At 42.0% G+C, this 25,176-nt stretch overlaps 1 protein-coding gene across 5 annotated transcripts in view; it reads right to left on the minus strand.

Annotated features, from left to right (window-relative positions):
• The window catches only part of luc7l3 (LUC7-like 3 pre-mRNA splicing factor), a 34,387-nt gene extending 9,610 nt beyond the window's left edge, over positions 1–24,777 (minus strand). For 3 of the 5 annotated variants that reach the window (XR_009507550.1, XM_059948160.1, XM_059948159.1), the window contains exons 1-8: positions 24,618–24,776; positions 21,394–21,460; positions 15,198–15,237; positions 14,968–15,115; positions 14,743–14,817; positions 13,165–13,269; positions 12,912–13,073; positions 7,469–7,758 (exon numbers count right to left, since the gene is read on the minus strand). Coding sequence is in view for 3 of the 5 variants with exons in the window: in XM_059948160.1 (XP_059804143.1) it covers positions 7,469–7,758; positions 12,912–13,073; positions 13,165–13,269; positions 14,743–14,817; positions 14,968–15,115; positions 15,198–15,237; positions 21,394–21,460; positions 24,618–24,716 (986 nt within the window). In the remaining 2 variants the exon portion in view is untranslated. Of the gene's footprint in view, positions 1–7,468; positions 7,759–12,911; positions 13,074–13,164; positions 13,270–14,742; positions 14,818–14,967; positions 15,116–15,197; positions 15,238–21,393; positions 21,461–24,617 lie in introns of all 5 variants that reach the window. The other 2 variants (XR_009507551.1, XM_059948161.1) reach the window with 1 other exon arrangement.
• Positions 24,778–25,176: the final 399 nt, after the last annotated feature.

A 25,176-nucleotide genomic window follows, 5' to 3' on the forward strand; every position in this document is an offset into this window, starting at 1 on the left:
ATATAGTAGAATTTTTTAAAACTTTTTCTTCTTTGCTTTCTCCTTGGTTATGTGAAATTTTTAATGATGCGTTTGCTAAGAAGAGATTACCTCAATCTTTTTATGAAGCTAATATTTCTCTAATTCTTAAAAAAGATAAAGATCCTACTTTATGTACATCTTATCGCCCTATATCATTATTAAATGTAGATTCTAAGATTCTTACAAAAATTTTAGCTATTAGATTAGAAAAAGTACTGTCTCAGATTATTTCAGAAGATCAAACTGGTTTTATGAGGAATCGGTATTCCTTTTTTAATGTTAGAAAATTGATTAATATAATTCATACTTCACCACCCACAATCCCAGAATGTGTTATTTCATTAGATGCTGAAAAAGCTTTTGATAGAGTTGAATGGATATATTTATTTAATACATTGAGAAATTTTAATTTTAGTCCTAATTTTATATCATGGATTAAATTAATATATCATAAACCTGTTGCTTCTGTTTTTACGAATAACCACAGATCTTCTTTTTTTCAATTATCTCGTGGTACGAGACAGGGTTGTCCCTTAAGTCCTTTATTATTTAATATTGCATTAGAACCTTTAGCTATTGCTATTCGTGAATCTCCTAATATTTTTGGTATTACCCGTAATGAGAAGTTATATAAATTATCTCTTTATGCTGATGATTTGCTGTTATATATTTCTGACCCTGATAGGTCTATTCCTGCTATTTTATCCTTGTTGGTTCAATTTGGTACTTTTTCTGGTTATAAACTAAATTTAGATAAGAGTGAATTATTTCCTTTAAATGCACAAACTTTATTGACTGATAGGACACCATTTAAAGTTGTTACTGATAACTTCACTTATCTAGGTATAAAAATTACCAAGAAATATAAAGATTTATTTAGAATGAATTTTTTACCTATGCTTCATCAAATTCATCAACTTACTACAAGATGGTCTCCCTTGTTTTTATCATTAATTGGTCGGATTAATGCTGTCAAAATGATGATTTTACCGAAATTTTTATATTTATTTCAAGCCCTACCAGTTTTTATTCCTAAGTCTTTTTTTGATAGCATTGATTCAAAAATTTCTTCATTTGTGTGGCAAAATAAAAACCCTAGGTTAGGTAGAAAGCAATTACAAAAATCAAAAAAAGATGGTGGTTTAGCTTTACCTAATTTTAGATTTTATTATTGGGCAAATAATATTCGTAATTTATTGTATTGGAAATTAGATTTGGATTCACCACTGTGCCCACAGTGGGTAAATTTGGAATGTAATGAGGTAAAGGGATATTCTCTATTCTCTGTTCTTGGTTCTTGTCTTCCTGCGGATTTAGTTAAATTTAATAAACAAATATTTAATCCTGTTATTAAACATACATTACGAATTTGGTTTCAATTTCGTAAGTTCTTTATTTTGAAAAACTTTGTTCTTGATAGCCCTATCTTATTTAATTTCTTTTTCAAACCTTCCTGGACAGATCAAGCTTTTAACATATGGAAAAGGAAAGGTATAAAATGTTTTCGTGATCTCTTTTTTGAAGATACTTTGATGTCATTTGATCAACTTTCTAATAAATTTGAATTACCTAAATCTAATTTTTTCAGATATTTACAAATTAGAAATTTTTTACATAAAGTTTTACCATCTTTTCCTAATTCAACTTTGATGGACACTACAGATTTGATCTTTACCTTAAATCCTTGTCAGAAGGGATTAGTAGCTTTTATTTATAATATGATTATGAAGATACAACCAGAAATATCAGTTAGAATTAAACAAGAATGGGAAAAAGAACTTCAATACAACATATCAACAGATAAATGGGAAAAAATTTTGCAAATGGTTAATTCTTCTTCTATATGTGCTAAACATGCTTTAATACAATTTAAAATTGTACATAGAGCTCATATGTCTAAAGATAAACTTGCTCGATTCTATTCTCATATTAACCCTCTATGTGACAGATGTCATTTAGCAGTGGCCTCATTGACCCATATGTTTTGGTCATGTCCCACTTTACATAATTATTGGAAGGATATATTTACTACTATTTCCTCAATTTGGAATATAGATTTACAACCTCATTTTATTACTGCAATTTTTGGCATACCAAATGAAGATGGCAATCAGTTTTCCCCCTCAATCAGACGAATGATTGCTTTTGTAACATTAATGGCCAGAAGGTCTATACTACAAAATTGGAAAGAAGTAAATCCTCCTACTACATTTCAGTGGCTTTCTCAAACTATTTCTTATCTGAGTTTGGAAAAAATTAGAAGCACTATTTTTGACTCATCAATTAAATTTGAAGAAACTTGGAGACCGTTTATTCGACATTTTCATATGAATTAATTTGGCCTTCTCCGGACCTTTCTGCTTATTCATGTTCAGGTATGGAGTTCCGGAGTTCTTTGACACTATCTTATACTTGTAAACTGTTATTATTGCCTATGTTAGTTTAGTTTAGTGTTTTATTTTTTTTTAATATATATTTTTTCTCACATATTTTTTAATATTTTTTTTTCTTTTTTAATGGTTATTTGTTTTTTTTTCATATAATCATGTGGACTTGATTAAGGTATTTTCTTTTGTTGATGTTTAGTAGGATATTATTATCTTATTATCAATGTGATTTCAAGTCTATTGTATTTATAATTTACTTATTACTATGTTATTTTTTTTGTGTATATGTGAAAATCAATAAAAAGATTGAAAAAGAAAGAAAGTTTCCCTTAAACCTTTCACCCTTAACCCACGACCACGAGTTCTAGTCTCACCCAACCTCACTGGAAAAAGCCTGCTTGCATTCACCCTTCTATACTCCTCTATCAGATCTCTGCTCATTCTCTTATGATCCAGGGAATAAAGTCAAAACCTACTCAACCTTTCCCTATAAATCAGGTTCTCAAGTCCCAACAAAACCATTGTAAATTTCCTCTGCATCTTTCAATCTAAATATTTTCTGCAGGTAGGTGACCAGAACTGCACATAATATTGCAAATTAGGCTTCACTAATGCCTTATATAATTTCAATACAATATCCCAGCCACTGTATTCAATATTTGGTTTAAGACCAAGTTACCAAAACTCTCTTTATGAACCTACCTACCTATAATGCCACTTACAAGGAATTATAGATAGGTATTCCCAGATCACTGTTCTACTGCACTCCTCAGTGCCCTAAATTCTACCTTGGTTTGTCCTCTGTAAGTGCAACACCTCACACTTGTCTAGATTTTTCAGCCCATTTTTCCACCTGATGCAAGCCGTGATAGCCTTATTCACTGTCCACTACTCCCCCAATATTGGTGTCATCTACAGATCTGCTGATCCAGTTAACCATATTATCATCTAGATCATTGATATAGATGACAAACAACAATGGACCCAACACCGATCCCTTGTAGTGCACAAGTCACAGGTCTCCAGTCAGAGAGGCAACCACCTACTATCACTCTCTGGTTACTCCCAAAGCCAATGTCTAATCCTGCTTACTACCTCATCATGAATGCTCAGCCGCTGAATCTTCATGACCAACCTCTCCTGCGGGACCTCATCAAACGCCTTGCTAGTGTCTCTATAGACAGCACCCACCGCCTTGCCTTCATCCACTTCCCTGGCAAATTCCTAGAAAAACTCTACAGGCAGTCCCCGAGTTACCAACGTCCAGCTTACAAACAAGTCGTACTTACGAACGGCCTGCCATAAGCCTATTATATTAAAAACTTATTGGCTCAAGGAAGGAGAACGCTGTCTGCCATTTAAAGTCGGATCACATTGCCATTAACACTGTGTTGAGTGTGTCCCATTTAAGCTGTCTCAGTGCTGGTAGACTTTAGGACCCAGGGGAGCTCAGGACCCACCACCCACGGTTGCTGCTGAATCCGCAGTGTTACTGTTCCATTGACTGACACGGTAAACTAGTTAAAATTATGGATCCACAATTCCCATCTCGTGTTTATTTCCATGACGAAGAATTTGTTGCGAGTAGGTGTTGGTTCAATCGTTTCAAAGTGAGGGCAAATTTACATAATATTAAAGTGCAAGGTGAAGCAGTGAGTGATTTTCCTGAAATGTTGAAAAAAATTATTGAGGGAGGGAGGTTATTTGCCAGACCAAATACTTAATGTAGACGAGACTGGCTTATGCCTGAAAGAACCTACATTTCAAAAGAGGAAAAATGTGCACCAGGGCATAAGGCATCAAAGGATAGGCTAATCTGTTCCGATTTACGTATAAATCCGACTTAAAGACAGACTTGGGAATGGATCTCATTCGCAACCCAGACACATGACCAACCATGCACTATCTTTAATCAGTCCATGTCTATCAAATACTCCTATCCTGTCCCTTAGAATACCTTCCAAAAACTTTCCCACAACTGATGTCAGACTCAATGGCCTATAATTTTCTAGTCAGAACAACATTGGTTATTCTCCAATGCTTTGGTACTCTGCTGTCACAAAGGGTAATTTAGTTAACTCCACTAGGGCCCCAGCAATTTCGGCACTTGAGGCCCTCTGGATTTATCCACACTGATTTGCCGCAGGATAGCAAAATACCTCCTCCTGTGATCTGTCCAAGGTCCATAAAGTTGATGCTGCATGACCTCACTTCTATAGACTGTATCTATCTCCTGAGTAAATACAAATCTGAAATTTTAAAGATTTCTACCATCTTAGAGATAGAGATTGGTCCCACATAGGAGATTGGTGGGTAAAATCAAAGCTCAGGGCATCGGGGGGAAGACATTGACATGGATAGAAAACTGGTTGGCAGATAGAAAGCAAAGGGTAGCAGTGAATGGGTGTTTCTCGGAATGGCAGGTGGTGACTAGTGGGGTGCCACAGGGTTCGGTATTGGGACCACAGCTGTTTACAATTTACATCAACAATTTAGATGAAGGCATTGAGAATAACATCAGCAAGTTTGCTGATGATACTAAGCTGGGTGGCACTGTGACATGAGATGAGGATGTTAGGAGAATTCAGGGTGACTTGGATAGGCTAGGTGAGTGGGCAGATACTTGGCAGATGACGTTTAATGTGAATAAGTGTGAGGTTATCCACTTTGGGAGTAAGAACAGGAAGGCAGATTATTATCTGAACGGTGTAGAGTTAGGTAAGGGAGAAATACAAAGAGATCTAGGAGTCATTGTTCATCAGTCACTGAAGGTTAATGAGCAAGTGCAGCAGGCAGTGAAGAAGGCTAATAGAATGTTGGTCTTTATTACAAGGGGAATTGAGTACAAGAGCAAGGAAATCCTCTTCCATTTGTACAGAGCCCTGGTGAGACCACACCTGGAGTATTGTGTACAGTTTTGGTCTCCAGGGTTAAGGAAGGACATCCTGGCTGGAAGTGCAGCGAAGATTCACGAGGTTAATTCCTGGGATGTCTGGACTGTCTTACGCAGAAAGGTTAGAGAGACTGGGCTTGTACATGCTGGAATTAAGGAGATTGAGAGGGGATCTGATTGAAACATATTAGATTATTAAGGGATTGGACAAGATAGAGGCAGGAAGTATGTTCCAGATGCTGGGAGAGTCCAGTACCAGAGGGCATGGTTTGAGAATAAGGGGTAGGTCAGTTAGGACAGAGTTAAGGAAAAACTTCTTCTCCCAGAGAGTTGTGGGGATCTGGAATGCACTGTCTTGGAAGGTAGTGGAGGCCAGTTCTCTGGATGCTTTCAAGAAGGAGCTAGATAGGTTTCTTATGGATAGGGGAATCAAGGGATATGAGGACAAGGCAGGAACCGGGTATTGATAGTAGTTGATCAGCCATGATCTCAAAATGGCGGTGCAGGCTCGAGGGGCCAAATGGTCTACTTCTGCATCTATTGTCTATCTGTTTTGGCTCCACACATGGATTATTCTGATTTTCTGGAGGACCACCTTTCTTCCTTGCAATCCTTTTGCTCTAGCACATGTAGAATCCCTTTGGATTCTCCTTCACCTAGTCTGCTAGAGCAACTTCGTGCCTTCTTTTAGCCCTGATTTCTTAAGTGTTTTCTTACATTTCGTATACTCCATAAGCACCTCATTTGTTCCTACCTACCTATACTTACGACGCACATTCTTTCTCTTGACCAGGATGCCAATCTCTTGAAAACAAAGGTTTCCTACAAGTTATATTTACCTTTTATTATGACAGGCACATACAAACCTTGTACTCCCAAAATTTCATTTGAAGGACTCCCTCCCACTTACCTAGAACACCTTGGCCAGAAAACAGCCTGTCCCAATCCACACTTCCCAGATCCTTTGATACCATGAAAATCAGCATTTTCCCCAATTTTGAAACTCAAACACGGACTAGACCCATCTTTTGGCATATTAGCACTAATGACACTGTGGCCACAGGATGCAAAGTGTTCCCCTACATAAACTTTGGTCACTTGCCCAAACTTATTCTCCAGTAGCTGATCCAGTATGACATGCTCTCATTGGAACTTATACAATGATGAAGGAAACTTTCCTCAGCATTTGACAAAATATTTCATTATGCTGTTATGGGAATCCCAGTCAATATGTGGAGGTCAAAAATCACCTACTGTAACAACCTTGTGTTTCTTGCAACAGTCTGCAATCTCTTTACAAATTTGCTCCTCTAAATCTCTAGGACCATTGAGAGGTCTGTAATAGAGCCCCATTAATGTGGTTGTGCTTTTCTTATTTCTCAGTTCCACTCATAACGCCTCACTAGATAAGTTCTCCAGTCTGGCTTGCGAGGACTGCTGTGACATTTTCCAACTAGTAACACCACCCCCTTGTCCTTTAATCCCTCCCAAACTGTCACATCCAAAATCAGCAGAACTCCAGAATATTGAGCGGCCAGTCACAACCAAGTCTCATTAATGGCTACAATTTCAGAAGCTGGCCTGACCTATGCCAAGTTCATCCCCCTTTTCCTATGATACTTCTTGCATTGAAATACACACAGCTCAGGATGCTAGTTACACCATGTTCAACCTTTGTTTGAGGTTTTACCAAGATCTGTCTCCACAACCTCTCCACTAATTGTTCTGACACACTGGCTCCCTCTGGTAGTAGCATGGAGAAACAGAAGGATCTTGGGACCCACATTCATAGATCCCTCAAAATTGCCACATAAGTTGGTAGTGGTTGAAAAGGCCGTACACATAGACAGCACTTAAACACTGCTTAATGCAGGTGACTGAGGCAGAACAAGTTTTATTTCTAGGCTAAATCGATGTGATTGTGAATCCAGGCACTGAACAAGACTAAATAGGAAATCATACAGAGATGGATCCCATAACATGTAGTCTGCTGTAACGTGCTCACGCAAGGATGGGACCCCGCAGTCTAACAGGGACCCTGCCACATTCCATCTGTCTGGAAGGGAATCATACTGAACCCTGGAAAACTCCAAAGAACAAGAGACCACTGACCATGAGATTCAGAGAGGACAGACACTCCTCTCCAGTATGCTATCGCATGAAATACCTGCTCCGTTTCTTCTCTCGTTCTCTGCTGCGGGAACGCCTGCGTTCTCGTGATCTGCTCCGCCGCCGCTCGGACGCTCGGCTGGAGTGAGAGTGTCGACTACGTGAATGACTCCTCCGACGACGCGCTTCTCTTTCACGTTCCCGCTCCTTTTCTTTCTCCTCCTCTTCCCGACGACGTTTCTTCTCCCGTTCCTCGCGCTCTCGCTCACGTTCCAGCTCCCTCTCTTCCCGTTCTCGTTTTAATTTGTCATCACGTTCTGGTTCCTCAGTCTTTTTCCGAACTTTCTCCTGGACAGAAAGAAACACATGAACAGGAGCATATGAGCCACTCACAGAGACCAACACATCCCTTGCACAATCATAATCACCCTCTTTTAAAACACAAATTATCACCCAGTACACTGTAGCAGCCTGAACATTCTCCTGTTCATCAACACTTAAGCACAGTTACACATGCCAGTTCAGTTCTGGTCACTTCACAGGAAACTTTAAAGAGGGTGCATAGGAGATTTACCAGGATGCTGCCTGGATTAGAATAAGTCTTATCAGGAAAGTTGAAGTTAGGCATTTTCCCCTCGCTGGAGAGAGAGATGATCTGATAGAGGTGCATAAGCATAAAACAAATGGACAGCCAGAAACCTCCCCCCACCCCCGTATGAAAATAGCCAATATAAGTGGACATAATTTTAAGATGATTGGAGAGAAATATAGGGGAGATTACTTTATCTTCTAGAGATGCATCCCTTTGAACCAGTCCACCCAGCAACCCCTGACCACCCCAATTTAACCCTAAATTTAATCACAGGACAACTGACTATGGCGAATTAACCAACCCTGTACATCTTCAGACTGTAGGAGGACAACAGACATTCCCTAAGGGATGCCAGAACTGGTCTCTGAACTGACACCCCGATATGTAACAGCATGCTAACCATTACACTACCCTAGTGCCAGAGGTACATCATGTTTAGAGTGGTGAGTACATGGAACACGCTGCCAGGGGTGACGGTAAAGGGACATTTCAGAGACTTACATTGGCACACAGATGAGAGAAAAATGGAGGGCTATGTGGAAGGAAAGGGTTAGATTGATTTTGGAATAAGTTAAAAGGCTGGTGCAACCTCAGGGACTGAAAGGCCTGTGCTGTAAGGAATACACACCAAACAATGCATAGCCAATAATGCCTGGTGCGACTCCTGGAATGTGAATGCCCTCAAATCCTTTTGTTCCCCAGATCTGGAATACCTAGTGCTGCTGTGTAGACCTCACTGGCTGCCTAGGGAATTCACAGCTGTGTATAACCCATCACAGGCTCTCTTCATCGTCAATGGAGACTTTAAAAGAGCATCACTAAGGTCTCTCCAAAGTTTTGCCAACACATCCAGGTAAGCACACTGGGAGATAGCATACTCAAACACTGCTACCCTCCCTTCCGCAAAGTTTACAAAGCACTCCTCCACCCTCTGCTTGGAAAATTAGATCACTTTTCCATTTTTCTGGTGCCAAAGTACAGTCAGAAGCTGAAACAAGAGGTGGCCATAGTTAAAACCATCCACTTTTGGTCCAACCAATCGGCCTCCATGCTACAGAAGTGCTTTGATGACATTGACTGCAATATCTTCCATGATGAGGATGTCTCCCGAGTTCATGGAAGAGGTCGCGAGTGTCATCCAGAAGTGCATCGAGGATGTTGTCCCCCAGAAACCGGTCAGTCTTTTCAAATCATGAAACCCTGGATCAACACTTCTGTGCGAGCAGCACTTACAGCATGACACAGAGCTTACTTTGCTGGTAATCAACAAGAGCTAAAGAAACGTGGCTACGATCTGCACAAAGTCATCAAGGCAGTGAAACAATACAGAGACAAGATTCAGACTCAACTTTCCACCAACACATGCAGCTTTATCGCAGGGTCTGCACACCATCACAAACTTCAAAGCGAAACACAGCGGAGTTTCCAGCATCAATGCTTCTCTCAATGCAGTATTTTTTTTTAAAAAACACACTCGATTCAACATCACCAACACTGAGCCCGAGGAGACCTGCAGGAGATGCCACTGGCAGCTTGGTCATCTGAGGCCGAAGTACACAGATATTTCCGATGGGTGGACAGTTGCAAGGCTGTGGGTCTGGACTGCATTCCAGGGCAAGTACTCAGGATGTGCATGGTACAACTGGCAGGTGTGTTTAAACATTTTTAATCTCTCCCACTCCCACTGTACATTGACATATTTTACAAACTCTAACCCATCTAGACCTTTAGCAGTATGGGAGTCCCAATCAGTATGTGGAAAATTAAAATCCCCTACTATCACCACTTTATGTTTTCTGCAATTGTCTGCTATCTCTCTACAGATTTGCTCCACCAATTCTTGACTATTGGGTGGTCTATAATACAACCCCATTAATGTGGTCATACCTTTCCTGTTTCTCAGCTCCACCCACATGGCCTCGGTAGATAAGGCCTCTAATCTGTCCTGCCTGAGCACTGCTGTAACATTTTCCCTAACTAGCAATGCCACCCCCCCTACCACCCTTCATCCCTCTACCTCTATCACATCTGAAACATTGGAACCCTGGAACATTATGCTGCCAGTCCTGCCCCTCCTGTAGCCAAGTTTCACTAATGGCTACAATGTCATAACTCCACATGTCAATCCATGTCCTCAGCTCGTCAGCCTTCCCAACCTCACATTGAAATAGACACACCTCAGAAGATTATTACCACCACACAATCCTTCTATTTGTGACTTTGCATGAACCTTTAACATCATTTATTTTCACCCCCACTCCACTATCTACTCTGGCACTCTGGTTCCCATCCCCCTGCAAATCTAGTTTAAACTCTCCCCCGCCGCCCCCCCAATAGCACTAACAAACCTCCCTGCAAGGAAATTGGTCCCTCTGTAGTTCAGGTGTAACCTGTCTTTCTTGTAAAGGTCCCACCTGCCCCCAGAAGAGGTCCCAATGATCCTGAAATCTGAAACCCTGCCCCCTACACCAGTTCCTCAGCCACGTGTTCATCCTCCAGAGCATCCTACTCTTACCCTCACTGGCACGTGGCACAGGTAGCAATCCTCATTTTCAATCTTTTTTTTATTGATTTTTTTTTAATGAATAGATACAAAGAGAAGTTATATCAAATACATAATGCAATAAATGTACAGAACAATGAAAGACATATACTGTCAAAGTCATGTAAATGTTATATATAAATGAAGAACCGCAACTCCCCTTGGCAATTCATACAAAAAAAAGACTGGAAACAAAAAAAGACTGAGCAGTCCATTTGAGGATAAAATTACTAAATTACTAAAGAAAAAAGAAAACATCCTTCTGGTCAGATCTGAAACTTCACAGAGAGAGAAAAAAATATATATTTTACCTAAAAAAAAAAGGAAAAAAATTAGATCATATGAAAATATTGAATAAAAGGTCGCCAGGTTTGCTCAAATTTAAAAGATGTATCGAACGTCTGACTTCTAATTTTCTCCAGCTTAAACAAGACATAGTGGAGGAGAGCCAAAAAACCAGTGAGTGGATTAGAATCTTCCCAGTAAAACAAAATAGCTCTCCTGGCCAATAAAGTTGAAAAGGCTATTCCATGTTGAGGAACACTTCCTGCTTCCTTCGGAATAATCCCACAGATTGCCCGAAGTGAATTAGGTTGTAAGTCCACACCTATGACTTTTGATAACGTTCCCAAAACATCTCTCCAAAAATTATTTAACTTTGTACAGGACCAAAACATGAGTTAAGGTAGCCACCTCAGCGTTACATCTATCACAAGTGGGATTTATATTAGAAAAATATGTACTAGTTTATCTACAGGTAGCAATCCTGAGATTACCACCCTCAAGGTCCTGCTTTTTAACTTCCTACCAAGCTCTCTAGACTCACTCTTCAGGACCTCCTCACTCTTTCTTCCTACATCATGACATCTGCTGCTCACCCTCCCATTTCAAAATGCTGTGCACGCGATCAGATACATCCCTGACCCTGGCACCCAGGAGGCAACAAACCATCCAGGAGTCTCTGTCTCAACCACAGAATCTCCTGTCTGTACCTCTAACTATCTAGTCCCCTACCACTACCGCTCTCCTCTTCCTCCCCCCTCCCTTCTGCACTGCAGAACCAGACTCAGTGCCAGAGATCTGGATGCCATAGCTTGTCCCAGTAAGTCTGACTTCCTGTCAGATCGCTGGCTCCCTCACCTCTGCCCCTCTGATTACTCAACACACATGCCCCTCAGGGCTGTGTCCTAAGCCCCTCCTTTACTTTCTGTCCACCCATGACTGTATTGCCACCCACAGCACTACACTGTTTGGTTTAATCTCAGATAATAATGAGGCAGCCAACAGAGACACAATGGTGTCAAGAAAACAACCTCTCCCTCAATGACGCAAAAACAAAGGAGCTGGTTGTGGACTACAGGAGGGATGGAGACAGACTAACCCCTATAGACATAAATGGATTTGGAGTTGAGAGAGTGAACAGCTTTAAGCTCCTCAGCATAAACATCACCGAGGATTTCACGTGATCTGTACATACCAGCACAACAGCACCTCAAACGTTTGAAGAAGTTTGGTATGCACCCCCCCACCCCAAATTCTAAGAACTTTCTACAGGAGTACAATTGAGAGCATCCTGACTGACTGCATCACTGCCTGATATGGCAACTGTACTTCCCTCATTCACAGGACTCTGCAGAGTGGTGCGAACAGCCCAGCACATCTGTAGATGTGACCTTTCCACTATTCAGGACATTTACAAAGACAGATGTGCAAAAAGAAACACAAAGGATTATTGGAGACTCGAATCACCCCAGCCATAAACTGTTCCAGCCGCTACCATCCGTGAAATGGTATTGCAGCATAAAAGCCGGCAACCAACAGGCTCCGGGATAACATCTTCCACCAGGCCATCAGAATGATTAATTCATGCTGACAGTACTGTATTTCTATGTTATACTGACTATCCTGCTGTACATATTTATTATAAATTACTACAATTGCACATTTGAACAGAGACATAACAAAGATTCTTACTCATGTATCTGAAGGATACAAGTAATAAAGTCAATCAATACAAGCTGCACATCCCATTAATATATGCCAAACAATCCTCCACAACAGAAAGCAGACCACGCACACTGGTCTGCTTGCCAACACAGTAAACACAACCAGCATACCAATAAACACAAAACATTAAGTGCACAGACCAACACAAGGACCTATAAAATTCCACATCTCTTCAGTATCTCCATTGGATCAACAATTAAATTTTTATACTTGAAGACTTAAAGTCCCAAATTTACACAAATTGCCTGAAAATTACTCCCTTTAGCCCAATATCAGTCTGGTGAACATGTGCTGGACTCCCCCCCCCCCCCCCCATGAATGTCTTTCAGAACCACTACAACGTCCCAACTACAGACTAACCTTCAGTTCTTCCACTGTTGCTTTGATCTTTGCGTAACCCATGTGCTGCTTTCCCATTAAATGGTCATCAACCCGGGACTGGGCGTCTCCCACAATAAGAAACGCACCACATACTTCGCACACTTCCATCTGTTTCTCCTGGGCTGCAAAGCTCTCGATGGTCTGCAGAAATATTCAATTATTATTTTACAAAACATACATTACTTTTCTAAACAGCTGAGATACTAATGTCAGTGAACTACGGAAGACTCACCGAACTGGCAGATCGTAGCTGTTCCCGCTCGTCTTTCAGCTGTTCCACGAGTTTCATCATACCCTGGGCCTCTTCTACCTTCCCCTCAGAGCCCAACTCCTCTATCTGCATGCAAGCAAAACATATACATCAAAAGCACCTTCTCACAACCTCAGAACTTTCCAAGACACTTCGCCAAGAAAAATACCTACTCACAATCAGTAGTACAATGCTCAAAGCAGTGTTGTAATAAATAGCATCTCTGAAATGAAACCTCTTACCCAAAAGCAGTCTTGGTTAAGATGCTCAAAGTTGAAGGATGTTAGGTCAGTGATTCCTAAGGGGGCGGTTACATGTCCAAAAGGGGCATTAGGGGAAATAGCAATTGTCGGGAGGCGGTCAAGATTGTTGTGTTGGGGGTACAGTAAGCCACACCCTAACGAGGCACAAGACCTGACTGTCTACTCAATGCCATGAGAACATCTGACAGGTATTCCCAGTTTGTGTTAATTTTTATTTTAATTTAGCCCCATTAATGATGGATAACTACGCACGGTGCACCTCTACAAGTCTGAAAGTCATGAAGCCTTGAATTACAAAGTGTGTCAATAAAATGTTACATAACTGGAGTACGGTTTTATTCCATTCCCGTCAGATCAGAGTTGCCCCATGTGTCTTATTTCTAATACTGTCCTGTCTAATGAAGATTGCAGGAACACTTTCATAAAAGACACCCTAGAAAAGCTATTTTGCTATTTCTCACCTTTTAGAACAGTTTGGGTGTTATGCAATGAACAAGAGACAATTTAGGGAGCTTAAGGTAAAGGAACCCTCGGGAGACAGTAATCTCAGTATGATTGAGTTCAACCTGAAATTTGATAGGCAGAAAGTAAAAGTCTGATGTAGCAGTATTTCAGTGGAGTAAAGAAAATTACAACAGTAAGAGAGAAGATCTGATTCAAGACTCAGTTTAAGGGAGAAGACAGGAGAATGGTGTTGAGGGATAATAAATCAACAATGATGGAATAGTGGAGCAGACCCAATAGCCGAACAGTCTGGTTCTGCTCCTATGTCTCTTAGACTTGTATGTTGAAACTTTAAAAGGCATTGGTCAGAGCGCATCTGGAGTATTGTGAGTGTAACTAAGAAAGGATGTGCTGGCATTGGAGAGAGTCTAGAGGAGGTTCACAGGAATTATTCCAGAAAGGGTTAGTGTATAAAGAGTGTACAATGGCTCTGGGCCTGTACTGTCCAGAGTTTAGAAGAATGAACAAAATTAGTTAAGACTAACCTTGAAGAACTGCCCAAAAACAATGAGATCAGCCTGTAGCCCATTCTTGCATGTGCAGAACTTCTATTGACCAAAGCAGTGACACAATCAACTCAAGTTGTTTAAGTCTCACTAGAGCCAGCGTTTCTAACCTTTTTTGTACTAAGGACCCCCTACCAATAACTGACAGCCCACAGACACAAGCTTGGGTACCCATGAACCAGAGGAAGTCTTTGCCACCTCCTGCCAAGCGGCTTAATAGATGTATCAGCAATAATGTGCAGGAAATTCAATGGCTTGTTTTGACCAAGAGGAATCTGATCCCTTACCTGTTCCAAAAGTTCTTCAATTTTCTCCGTTAGGACCTGACCCTTCTCTTCATTTTTACTCACAGGCCCTCCAGTCTACAAAATGAAAAACTAGAATTACCAACATCAGCAAGACCCTAGAACCAGCTCCACAACACAGATGTCTCTTCCCCACCTCTACGTAGTAATCACAACACCCTTACTACCACCCCACAATCACACTAACGCACGCCTCTACAGACTTACCGTGGCTCCTGTCGTTGTGTTCTGGGACAGTGCGAGTCGAGCATGACCTCGACGGATCCGCCGCTCCACATCTGCCATCAGGTTCTGAAGGTAGCGCAAGAAATCCTTCTCATAGCCCACCTTCATGAATCGAGAGCTCTTCTCATAACTGTGTGAGGAAAGCAGAACAATAACACGTCTGCTCCACATGCATACACTCCCAGGCTGCCCTCAAAAAGTGAGATACTTACTACTTCCGCAAGTTATCATCATGAATTTTCTCACAAGGACCTGCAAAAAATCAAATAAAATCATCAATGATACTTTTCACACAGCTAGGACTTTATCCAGACGAATAACAACCTGATTTCTGTGAGCCCCAATGTTAACATAAACACCAAATGAAGCGATAGAATTACAACCTTTAAGATACATTTGGATATACATGGATAGGAAAGGTTTAGTTATATGGCCGAACAAGCAAATGGGGCTGTTCAGGTAGGCTGGGGCAAAGGGCACTTTTCCATGCTTAATGACTAGGTTTCAAATGCTCAGTTCCCTGAGAAACAAAACAATTTAGTTACGGCCAGATTTTGAAAAAAAACTTAATTTTATGAGGACAAAATATAGAGAGATCTTCATGGAGAAGATTAACAAGACAGCACAACATTGTAGGGCAGAGGGCCTGTACCACACCTACTGATACAGAGATTTATTATTAATAAAACCCAACAAGAATATATCGGCAAACGTAACGTTAACTTTTAACAGCCAATTGCAATAAAGACAACTAAAATACCTCTGTGACCCTTCCCCCAACCATGTAATGATAATGTGTACTGGAAATTGCAATGCATTTGTTCCCCCTGACCCTGATTAAATATCTAGGTAGCCATTGCCTTTCAGAAACATGATGGATACAGTCAATTATAACTATTACAGCAAAGTAAACAGACACTTTCTGCTCCAGAAGGTAAACTGGCTTTTAATTCCTTACTTTGATAGAACTGCCACTACAATGCCCATTACAAATTTGGGGTTGGTCTGAAGGCCATCCATTGGTCAGGATCGGCCATGGATACTGCATCCTAGCTGTAATTCACAAGCCAGAACACTACAATACCGAGAGATAGCTGAGACCGTTGTAGTAGGCGCACCCTTCCCACATAGCTGATGAATCCGAAGGAGCAGCAGAGACCAATATAGTTTGGCGCCAGCAGCGTTGCAGGAGTTGCCAGTCAGCATTGAACTCAATGTAGGGCTGTGCTTCCCCCCCTCAGGGTTTACTCTCTAAGCCTTCCCCATAAGTGGGGACAGCTGCAAGGCAGCAGAGGTTTGAAATCAGAGTCTTCTTTCTCCTAGATGAGCTGCCAGCCGTGGCTGACGAGTCCCATCTGCCCAAAGTGACTGGTTTAAAGGTGCCAGTAAACCTGCCTTTGTCCTTTCTCCTGTCAGTAGAAACTGTTCTACTGGGCTTAGTAGCTAAGGAACAAGAGGTCAGGAGCTGGACTTGGCGGTCAGAGACTATTTGAGAAGGCCGCCACTGGGAGCACTGGTCATGGGAGCAAATTCCCCCCCTCTCTAGATAGTAATAAGTGGACAAAAGCTGATGTTAACAACATGCATTAAAAAGGTGCAATGGTTGTTTTGTATTTAACACAGTTTCTGATTAGGTTGTACAGAACGTTAAACTGGTTGGAGAGCAACCACAGGACAAGAAAACAGCAGAAATAAAAGTCTCTCCCACTCACACATGTTGTGTCTGCTGAGATCAGAGTTGTATCCTCAGAAAGTTACAACCTGTATTAATGACTTAGATAAAAAGACAGACTTCTGCACTGAAGTTTGCAAAGCCAGAAGGTTAAAGATGATACAAAGAGCTTACAAAGGGATGTGAACGAGTTAAGTGAATTACCAAGATGGCTGCAATGAATTACAAGCTGGCAAAATAAAATGATCCAACCAGTCAGTGACATTGCCATTGCAATGTGATTCAATTGGTGATAAAACAACCGAGCACTGATGCACAGAGCACTGGAAATACAGACAGCACAAGACTGGCGTGCAAATAGGTAAAGAAGATGGAATGGCAAACAGGAAAAATATAAAGCAGGTCAGGTTGCCCCCACGGAAAGAGAAAGTTAATGAGCCACTTCAATGAGAATTGAAAAAAATCAGTGAACAACTTGATTTAAATACGAGTGAAGAGAATTAAAGGAATGAGGACAGTTCAATAAAAATCACAGCCACTCATCAGGTGGTGTGAACAGAAGGAACAAATAAGGGGAGTGGAAAATATAAGGTATACACTAGATCAAGGGTTCCCAAACTCTATGCCATGTACTCCCAACATTAACCAAGGGGTCCATGGACACTAGATTGGGAGCCTGATAGCGAATGGTCAGAGACTTTCCCAGGGATGAAATGGCTAATACAAGGAGAACGTTGTAAAGTATAGGTTGGATGTTAGAGACTAGTTTGTTTGTTGCTGTTTCTTTCAACAACACACAATGCTGGATGTGTGGAGCACACTGCCGGGGGTAGAAGCAGATACATTAGGGACATTTAAGTGACTCTTAGACAGGCACATGGATGATAGAAAAATAAAGGGCTATGTGAGTGTGAAGGGTTAGCACAACATCGTAGGCTATAGCACCTATATTGTTCTATGTCCTAGATTACATGCTGGATGGTAACTCTTGCTGCAGTCTAGGACTCTAGTGAAAATACCTGGAGTACTATAGCATGAAACACACTTTTCAGCCCACTCCAACCCATTTAATGTACCACAGTCCAGAGGGGACATCAGTTTGCTTGGAGGAAGAGAAGAGAAAAGCAGTGAGCAGGTCATTTGGCACGTTCTGTGTGCACAGTGCTGAGGAAACTTTGGATTGCACATAATTAGGCAGTTGGCAAGAACCAATTTTTAAAAAAATAACACAAAATACTGGAGGAACTCAGCAAACTAGCCAGCATATATGAAAAAAATACAGACGTTTTGGGCAGGGACCCTTCTGCAGATGCTGCCTGGCCTGCTGAGTTCCTCCAGCATGTGTATTGCTTAGATTTCCAGCATCTACAGATTTTCTCGTTTCCAATTTTAAAGTTAGGTTTAAGTGCAGTGGTGATTATGTGAATGGGGGTGTGGGGGGGGGGGGGGGGAGGAGCAGAGGAGAAATTGTCCAGCAGTGGAAACCCACAGTAGTAAGATGGAACTGAGGAATAATTATGGGGTCATTACAAAAAGGTCCGACAGTTGTGGGATTTAAAAGAACTAATGTGTAGAAATCGCAGACTGTTGCAGGAAACACAAAGTTGGTTCCATTGACTGGGACTCCCACACCGTAAAAGGACTAAAAGAAGGCATGAAGTTGCTCCAGCAGACAAGGTGAAGGAGAATCCTAAAGGATTCTACAAATATGTAGAGAGCAAAAGGATGCAAGGGACAAAACTGGTCCACCGGATGGTCAGAAAGGTCACCCATGTGTGGAACCAAAAGAGATGGGAGAGTTCCAAAATGGATTCTTTGCATTTGTATTTACACAAAGAAAGTCTCCAGAAATGAGGCAAAGCAGCAAGATTACAGACCCTAATGCAGATTACAGACAAGGAGGGGTTTGCTGTCTTGAGGCAACTTAGGGTGTTTAATTCCCCAGGACCTGACAAGATGTTCCCTCGGACCCTGTGGGAGGCAAGTGCAGAAACTAGCGACATCTGAGGTACCAGATGACTGGCTAATGTTGTTCTGCTTTTTAAGAAAAGCTCTAATAATGAACCAGGAAACTATAGGTCAGAGAGCATAACATCAGTAATAAAAAAGTTATTGGAAGGGACTAAGGGACTGGATATATGAGTATTTGGATAGACAGGGACTGATTATGGTTAGTCAGCATAGTCAGCTTTTTGCGTGGTAGGTTACGTCTAACCAATCTTAAGAGTTTTTCCAAAGAAGCTGACAGGAAAGTTGATGAAGGCAGTGGTTGTCATCTACATGGACTTTAGCAACACATTTGACAACATCCTGTATGGGAAGTTGGTCAGGGCTCAGTCACAGCATTCAGGATGAGGTAGTAAACTGGAATATACATTGGCTTTGTGGGAGAAGCCAGAGAGGTTGTCTCTGATGTGAGGCCTGTGACTAGTGGTGTGCCACAGGGATTGGTGCTATATCAATGATCTGGATGATAATGTGGTAAACTGGACCAGTAAATTTGTGGGTGACTACAAGATTGGGGGTGTAGTGGATAGTGAGAAAGACAATCAGAGCTTGCATTAGGATCTGGACCAGCTGGTGGAATGAATGAACTGAAAAAATGGCAGATGGAATTTTATGTAGACAAGTGCAAGGAGTTGCACTTCAGTAGGACCAACCAGAGTAGCTCTTACACAGTGAAGGGTAGGGCACTGAGGAGTGTGGTAGAACAAAGGGATCTAGGAATGCAGGCCCATAATTCATTGAAAATGACGACACAGGTAGACAGGATCGTAAAGAAAGCTTTGGGTAGATTAACCTTCATAAATCAATGCACTGAGTACAGGAGTTGGGATTTAATGGTGAAGTTGTACAAGACATTGGTGAGGCCTAAGTTGGAGTATTGCGTGCAATTTTGGTCACCTACGTACAGGAAAGATGCAAGTAAGATTGAAAGAGTACAGGGAAAATTTACAACGATGATGCCAGGACTTGAGGACAGTTATAGGGAAAGCCTGAATGGGTTAGGAATTTCTTCTCTAGAATTTAGAAAACTGAGGTAAGATTTGATAGAGTGTACAAAATCATGAAGGGTATAGATCGAATAAAGGTAAGCCGGCTTTTTCTATTAAGATTAGGTGAGACTACACCTAGAGGTCATGGGTTAAGTGTGAAAGGTGAAATGTTTAAGGAGAATAGGAGGGGGAACTTCTTCACTCAGAAGGCAGCAAGATTGTGAAATGAGCTGTCAGCAGTAGTAGTGGATGTAGGGTCAGTTTCAACATTTAAGAGAAATTTGGATGGGTACATGGATGAGAGGGCTATAGCCGGGTGCAAGTCAATGGTTTGACATGGACTAGATGGGCCTTAAGACCTGTTTCTGTGCTGTAGTGTTCTATGACTAACCATTAACCACATATTTACACTAATCTTATGTTCATTTTTTTATTCTTCCCATATTCTACCACTCACCTATATATTGGGGGCATACAATTGTTAAGATTGCTAGTCATTAGACTGTTTGCTGGGATGTAAGAGCTGAGCCCCGCAGAAAGAACTTGGTTAAAGATCTTTGGGATGTGGGAGGAAAACAGAGCACCTGAAGGACAAAGAACGTGTGAAGTCCAGCACCCAAGGTCAGGGATTGAACAGTCTCTGGCAATGAATGTGAGGCAGCAGATATACTAGTTTGCATTAGTGTGGATTCAGAGTCTGAGCCTTTAGATACGGGGGCTGCTCTACAAATAGGTATTGAATAGACACCCTAAACACAGATAAATTGGCAAAATGAGAAGAATTTAATTAAAGTATTACATATATTTGAAAGATTTGAATATTAAAGATTAGCTTTGTCACTTGAACAAAACATCCAATAAAATGTGCTGTTTGCATTCATGACCACAATCCAAATATGTGCTTCATATCCTTCTGCTACCAGATATTAAGCACATGCCGATCAAATAAGATGAATGAATGGGGACAGTCCACAAGAATCGCTTCCTCACAACTTATTTACACTGTACATCTTTGTAATGTAAGCAAACTAGTAAAGAGAACAAAGTTAAAATAAGGACTGGTTTCAAGGCCGAGATGTGGACAGTGGACTATGCATCACTGGGATGCCCCACAGAAGACATCAACCACAAGGCTCGTTTACCTAGGCCTCACTTGGTTGTTGGCTGCCAAAGGTCTATTTCGGTGCTGAATATATTCAGTAATCCAGTCTCCACTTGTTGAAGTAGCGGATTTCAAAGATTCTCGGTGATCCGGGAAGAAATTCCCTGCATCCTGGTCTGAAGTAGGAAATCCCTCATTCTAAAACTTTGCTCCCAGAGGTTTTCAACATTTTTTAATGCCTTGAACCAATACTATTAAGCAAGGGATCTGTGATTTGCACCCCAGGTTGCAAATCCCTGCTCTATAGTTTAGGAAGACACCAAACCTCCCCAAGGGAAACACCCCCTCACACCTACCTAGAAGAAGCCCCCAACAGTGACAATAGTTGCTCATCACAAAGGGAGGTAAAACTTTTTGGGAACTTTAATTTTGATGCAGCCCATCTGGGAGCAGCAGCAGCTCGCAAGCACTCAGGGCTTTGCTACACATTGGTCAGGACTGGTGCCAATTATCAACGCAGTTCCCACAGCCTTCTCTTATCGCACTCCAATCCATGGCTAGTTTTAAATTGCAGGTCAGCCACACACTTCCTCAGCATTAAACATTCACAAAATAGTTACTAAATTAAGCAATCTTACCCAGATCAGAACGTGTATTAGTAAATAATTCAGCTGGACAGAATCCACACAGGAAGTATTTACACACCTGTAAAGATAAGACATGCCTCAGTAAGTTTGCGTTCACTTTCTGCACTGCTGCCCATCCCATCTCTGTAAACCGTCCTACTGTCCTTCTCAAGTCACTCAACAACTCCATGATAAAAGGTCCAAAGAGAGAAGAAACATTCAAGGTCTGAACTATAGAATGACTAGTTCTAGGAAAGGTCCTCATGGAAAACCCTGGCCAATTCTAGCCAGGCTGTCCAGTCTGGACCAAAAGCAAATGCAGTGAACAGCTATCAGCTAGGAAGGAATTTCTAAAGGCTGATCACACTGGGATGTCTAGCCACATAACCTTCCCCCCTCTTGCTTATGCAGTATCTATTTTTTCCCAAAGACTTTCCTCACAGCACGCCTTCAGGAAGAGTTACAAGGATCTGCACATTGAACCAAAATAAATTCCTCATCTGCCTGACCTGTTTTAAACAGTGACATTCAGTGACATGCACCCTATCAAGAGTCCTCAGTAAATGATACATTTTAATCCCAGGCCCTATGATCCCCAATAAATGAAAAAAAATCAGTTTCTCTTTGGAAGTCAAGTAGCATCTGATAGGATTCCTCTTCCTCCTGCACTGTGTGTGTTGCTCAGTATTTCCAGCTTCTGCAGAATTTCTTGTGTTTATCAAGTTCCCTAATTGGTTTTCCCGCCGTACATGCTGCCCGGCCTGCTGCGTCCCTCCAGCAATTGTCACCCTTTAAGTGTCCAAGTACCAGTTTATAATTGTTTACAAGTTGTAAGGGGCCAGAATCATTCAGCAAATTGAAAAAGATCTAATCTAACACTTTGTGGTGCCCAATATCCAAGATGTTTATCAAACGAGGCAGTAACTTCTATCCACTGGAACTTCTCACTAAAGCTCAAGGATTAACGGCTGCAGGAACTAAGTGAGTTAAAGAATTTTTAGGTACCACCTAACCCACTAGTAATCTCTCAAAGGTTTTATACCCTGAACACAAAAATACAGTTGTAAAGACAAGTGAAGTGACTGAAGATCAACAGAAAACAGAACTCTCATCCCTGAAGGTTACTGAACGAAAAGCCTTGCAACATAAAAGCAAAGTTACAATGATGTGCCAATGCAAGAAACTTAGTTTAACAGAACTTGCTTATGATCCCTGTTCACACCCAGCTCCTGAGCAGGCCTACACTGATAACAAGCTGAGAGAGAGACTGTGGGTGGATACACTTGTGCCTGAGCTAGTAAAGTATCACCATCATATGTGCCATGTTGTATGATGTGGGTGATAATAGTCCATGATTGTGATTGCTCTTGGCAAATTCAACAGAAGCAGTTTGCCACTGCCATCTTCTGGGCAGTCTCTTTGCAAGTCAGGTGACTCCAGCCATTATCAATACTCTTCAGAGACTGACTGACGTCAGTGGTTGCATAACCAGAACCTGTGATATGCACCACCTGCCTCCATGGCTTCAAGTGACCCTGATCCAAGGGAAGTTGCAGAGAGACAAGCATGTGATACACCTTGCCCAAGGGAAGGAATGCCTTACACCTCCTTGTATCTCCACTTTGCCACCCAATTGAAGTGCAGAGATGACATGCATGGCAGTCTAGGGAACAAAAATCAGAACACGATAGATTGTGGATCTGCCGAATTTGTTGCCATGGAAGGCTGGAGGTCAAGTCATAGTTTGAAATTAAGGTAAAGGTTGGCAAGTGAGTTGAGGGTTACAGGGAAAGACAGGTGAAAGAGGTTTTAAAAAAATAAATCAGCCATGAATGAATTGCAAAGCAGACTTGATGGGCTGAGTGGCCTCTTTCTGCTCCTGTATTTTATGGTGTTACACCATAACACTGTCATGATGCTGACAAGACATTCAACAGATTAAAAGGTAAACCACACAGAATCTGCAGTATTCTGTAATTTATTCACCTGGACTTACTCCAAGCACTAAAAGAAAGCTAGAATCAGGCTTATTATTACTAACATATGTCATGAAATTTGCTGCTTTGCAGCAGCAGTGCAAACATAAAAAAAGTGTAAGCTACAAAAAGAATATATAAAGATGTTCAGAAAACAGCAAAACATTGAGGTAGTGTTCATGGACCATTCAGAAATCTGATAGCAGAGGGGAAGAAGCTAAGTTTGCATTGATCAATAAGCAAAAAAAAATGCAGCTAATGGTGGGAAAAAAACAATTAGACAAAGAAGATGCCAGAAGTAGTTTCCAGATGATTTCTGCAGCAGAGGTTAGGATCACTTCACAGCCTTCAGACATGGGGGTAAGCCATGGGGAGTATTGAAAAATTTCTTCACTCAGACAAAAACAAAATTGATAGGGAGACAGATATGGAGAGAACAATGTTAAGGCATTGAGTAGGCTAGGAAGACCCATCCCTAATTACATGCAATAGTATCTGTGAATAGATCACTTTTGAGATAACTAACCTTCAGAACAGTATGATGAAATGTCACCAATTTCAAAAATTAATGGTGTCACTTTACATAAATGCTGTTTACCCACAGGCTTGTGGGGCTCATCGTTATACTGATAAACTTTTCTGCTGTTGCTCAAGTGACAGTACTACCCATCGCCCCCAATTTAGGTCAAGGCACTACCAGGAACAAGTCAACTCAGATCCACATCTCGAAAATTACATGTTTCAAAATCAAACCAATACACCAGAAATCCCATGAGGAATACAAGCTGGAGGTTGCGAACATAGGTTCTTTTTTATGAATGAATCAAGCATTCCCTAGTAGGAAGTTTACTTTCCTTTAATTCCCGATGGAGCTGTCGAGTTTCTGCGGTTGTTTTTAAATCCGCCGGTTGAACGGATCAATAAGGAACTCACTGAAGGCCGAATAGGGCCAACGGTCGACAACTCCGCCGTGTTAATGACTTCTCTCCCCCACCCACCCACCCAATCCATCCTCGTCCCCAGTATGAGGGACTGGCTCCACACACAAGCTCCCGCGGTCCGGGATTCAGTGGAACAAATGTCCCAGGCCAGACCTTCTTCTTAATCCTCCACCCTCGCCCTCTCGGACGCGACCCCGGTTCCACTCCAGGCATCCCCCGCCCCGAGGGCCCGGGCCCGGGCCCGGGCCCAGGCCCAGGCCCGAGGCGCGGCCGGACGTCCGTTAACCACCTCCCGCCCGGTACCGTCCGGGGAACTCACACTGTCGTCATCCCAGCGGACGTTCTGCCTCTTCTCGTCCGGGGCCAAGTTGCGGTCGCGGCCCATCAACTCGTCCAGTAGCTGCGCGTTCGACAACATGTTGGCGCCGTAAAATGGCGATGCGTCCAGCAAGCTCCCACACTGCACTGCCCGTCCCGCCCCGCCGCGCGCCACACGGCGCCTGCGCCTGCGCCGGCCGCTCAGGGCGCGCATGCCCGGTTGCTCAGCAACGCGTCAGCTATGTTGTATCATGTGATCAAGAGTGGCGCGTGCCCCCTTTCACCATGATCCAGTAAATGCCCGACGGGCCGAATGCCCCCGCGCCTCGGCTTTCACGTCTCGTTTACAACACCTGCAAAATGTGAACAGAGCGACAGAGGCTGAGGAGAGACCTCCGAGAGGTTTTTAAAGTTATGAGAGGCATAGATAAGTAGAAATGGCTAACACCACAGGACAAACTTTCAAGGTTAGAGGGGGAGTTGAAAGGCGATGTCAAGGGAAAGTGTTGGATCAGAATCAGTTTAATTATCACCGGCACTTGTCGTGAAGTTTGTTAATT

Source organism: Hypanus sabinus, chromosome 23 (assembly GCF_030144855.1).
Source record: "Hypanus sabinus isolate sHypSab1 chromosome 23, sHypSab1.hap1, whole genome shotgun sequence".
Classification (NCBI taxonomy): domain Eukaryota; kingdom Metazoa; phylum Chordata; class Chondrichthyes; order Myliobatiformes; family Dasyatidae; genus Hypanus; species Hypanus sabinus.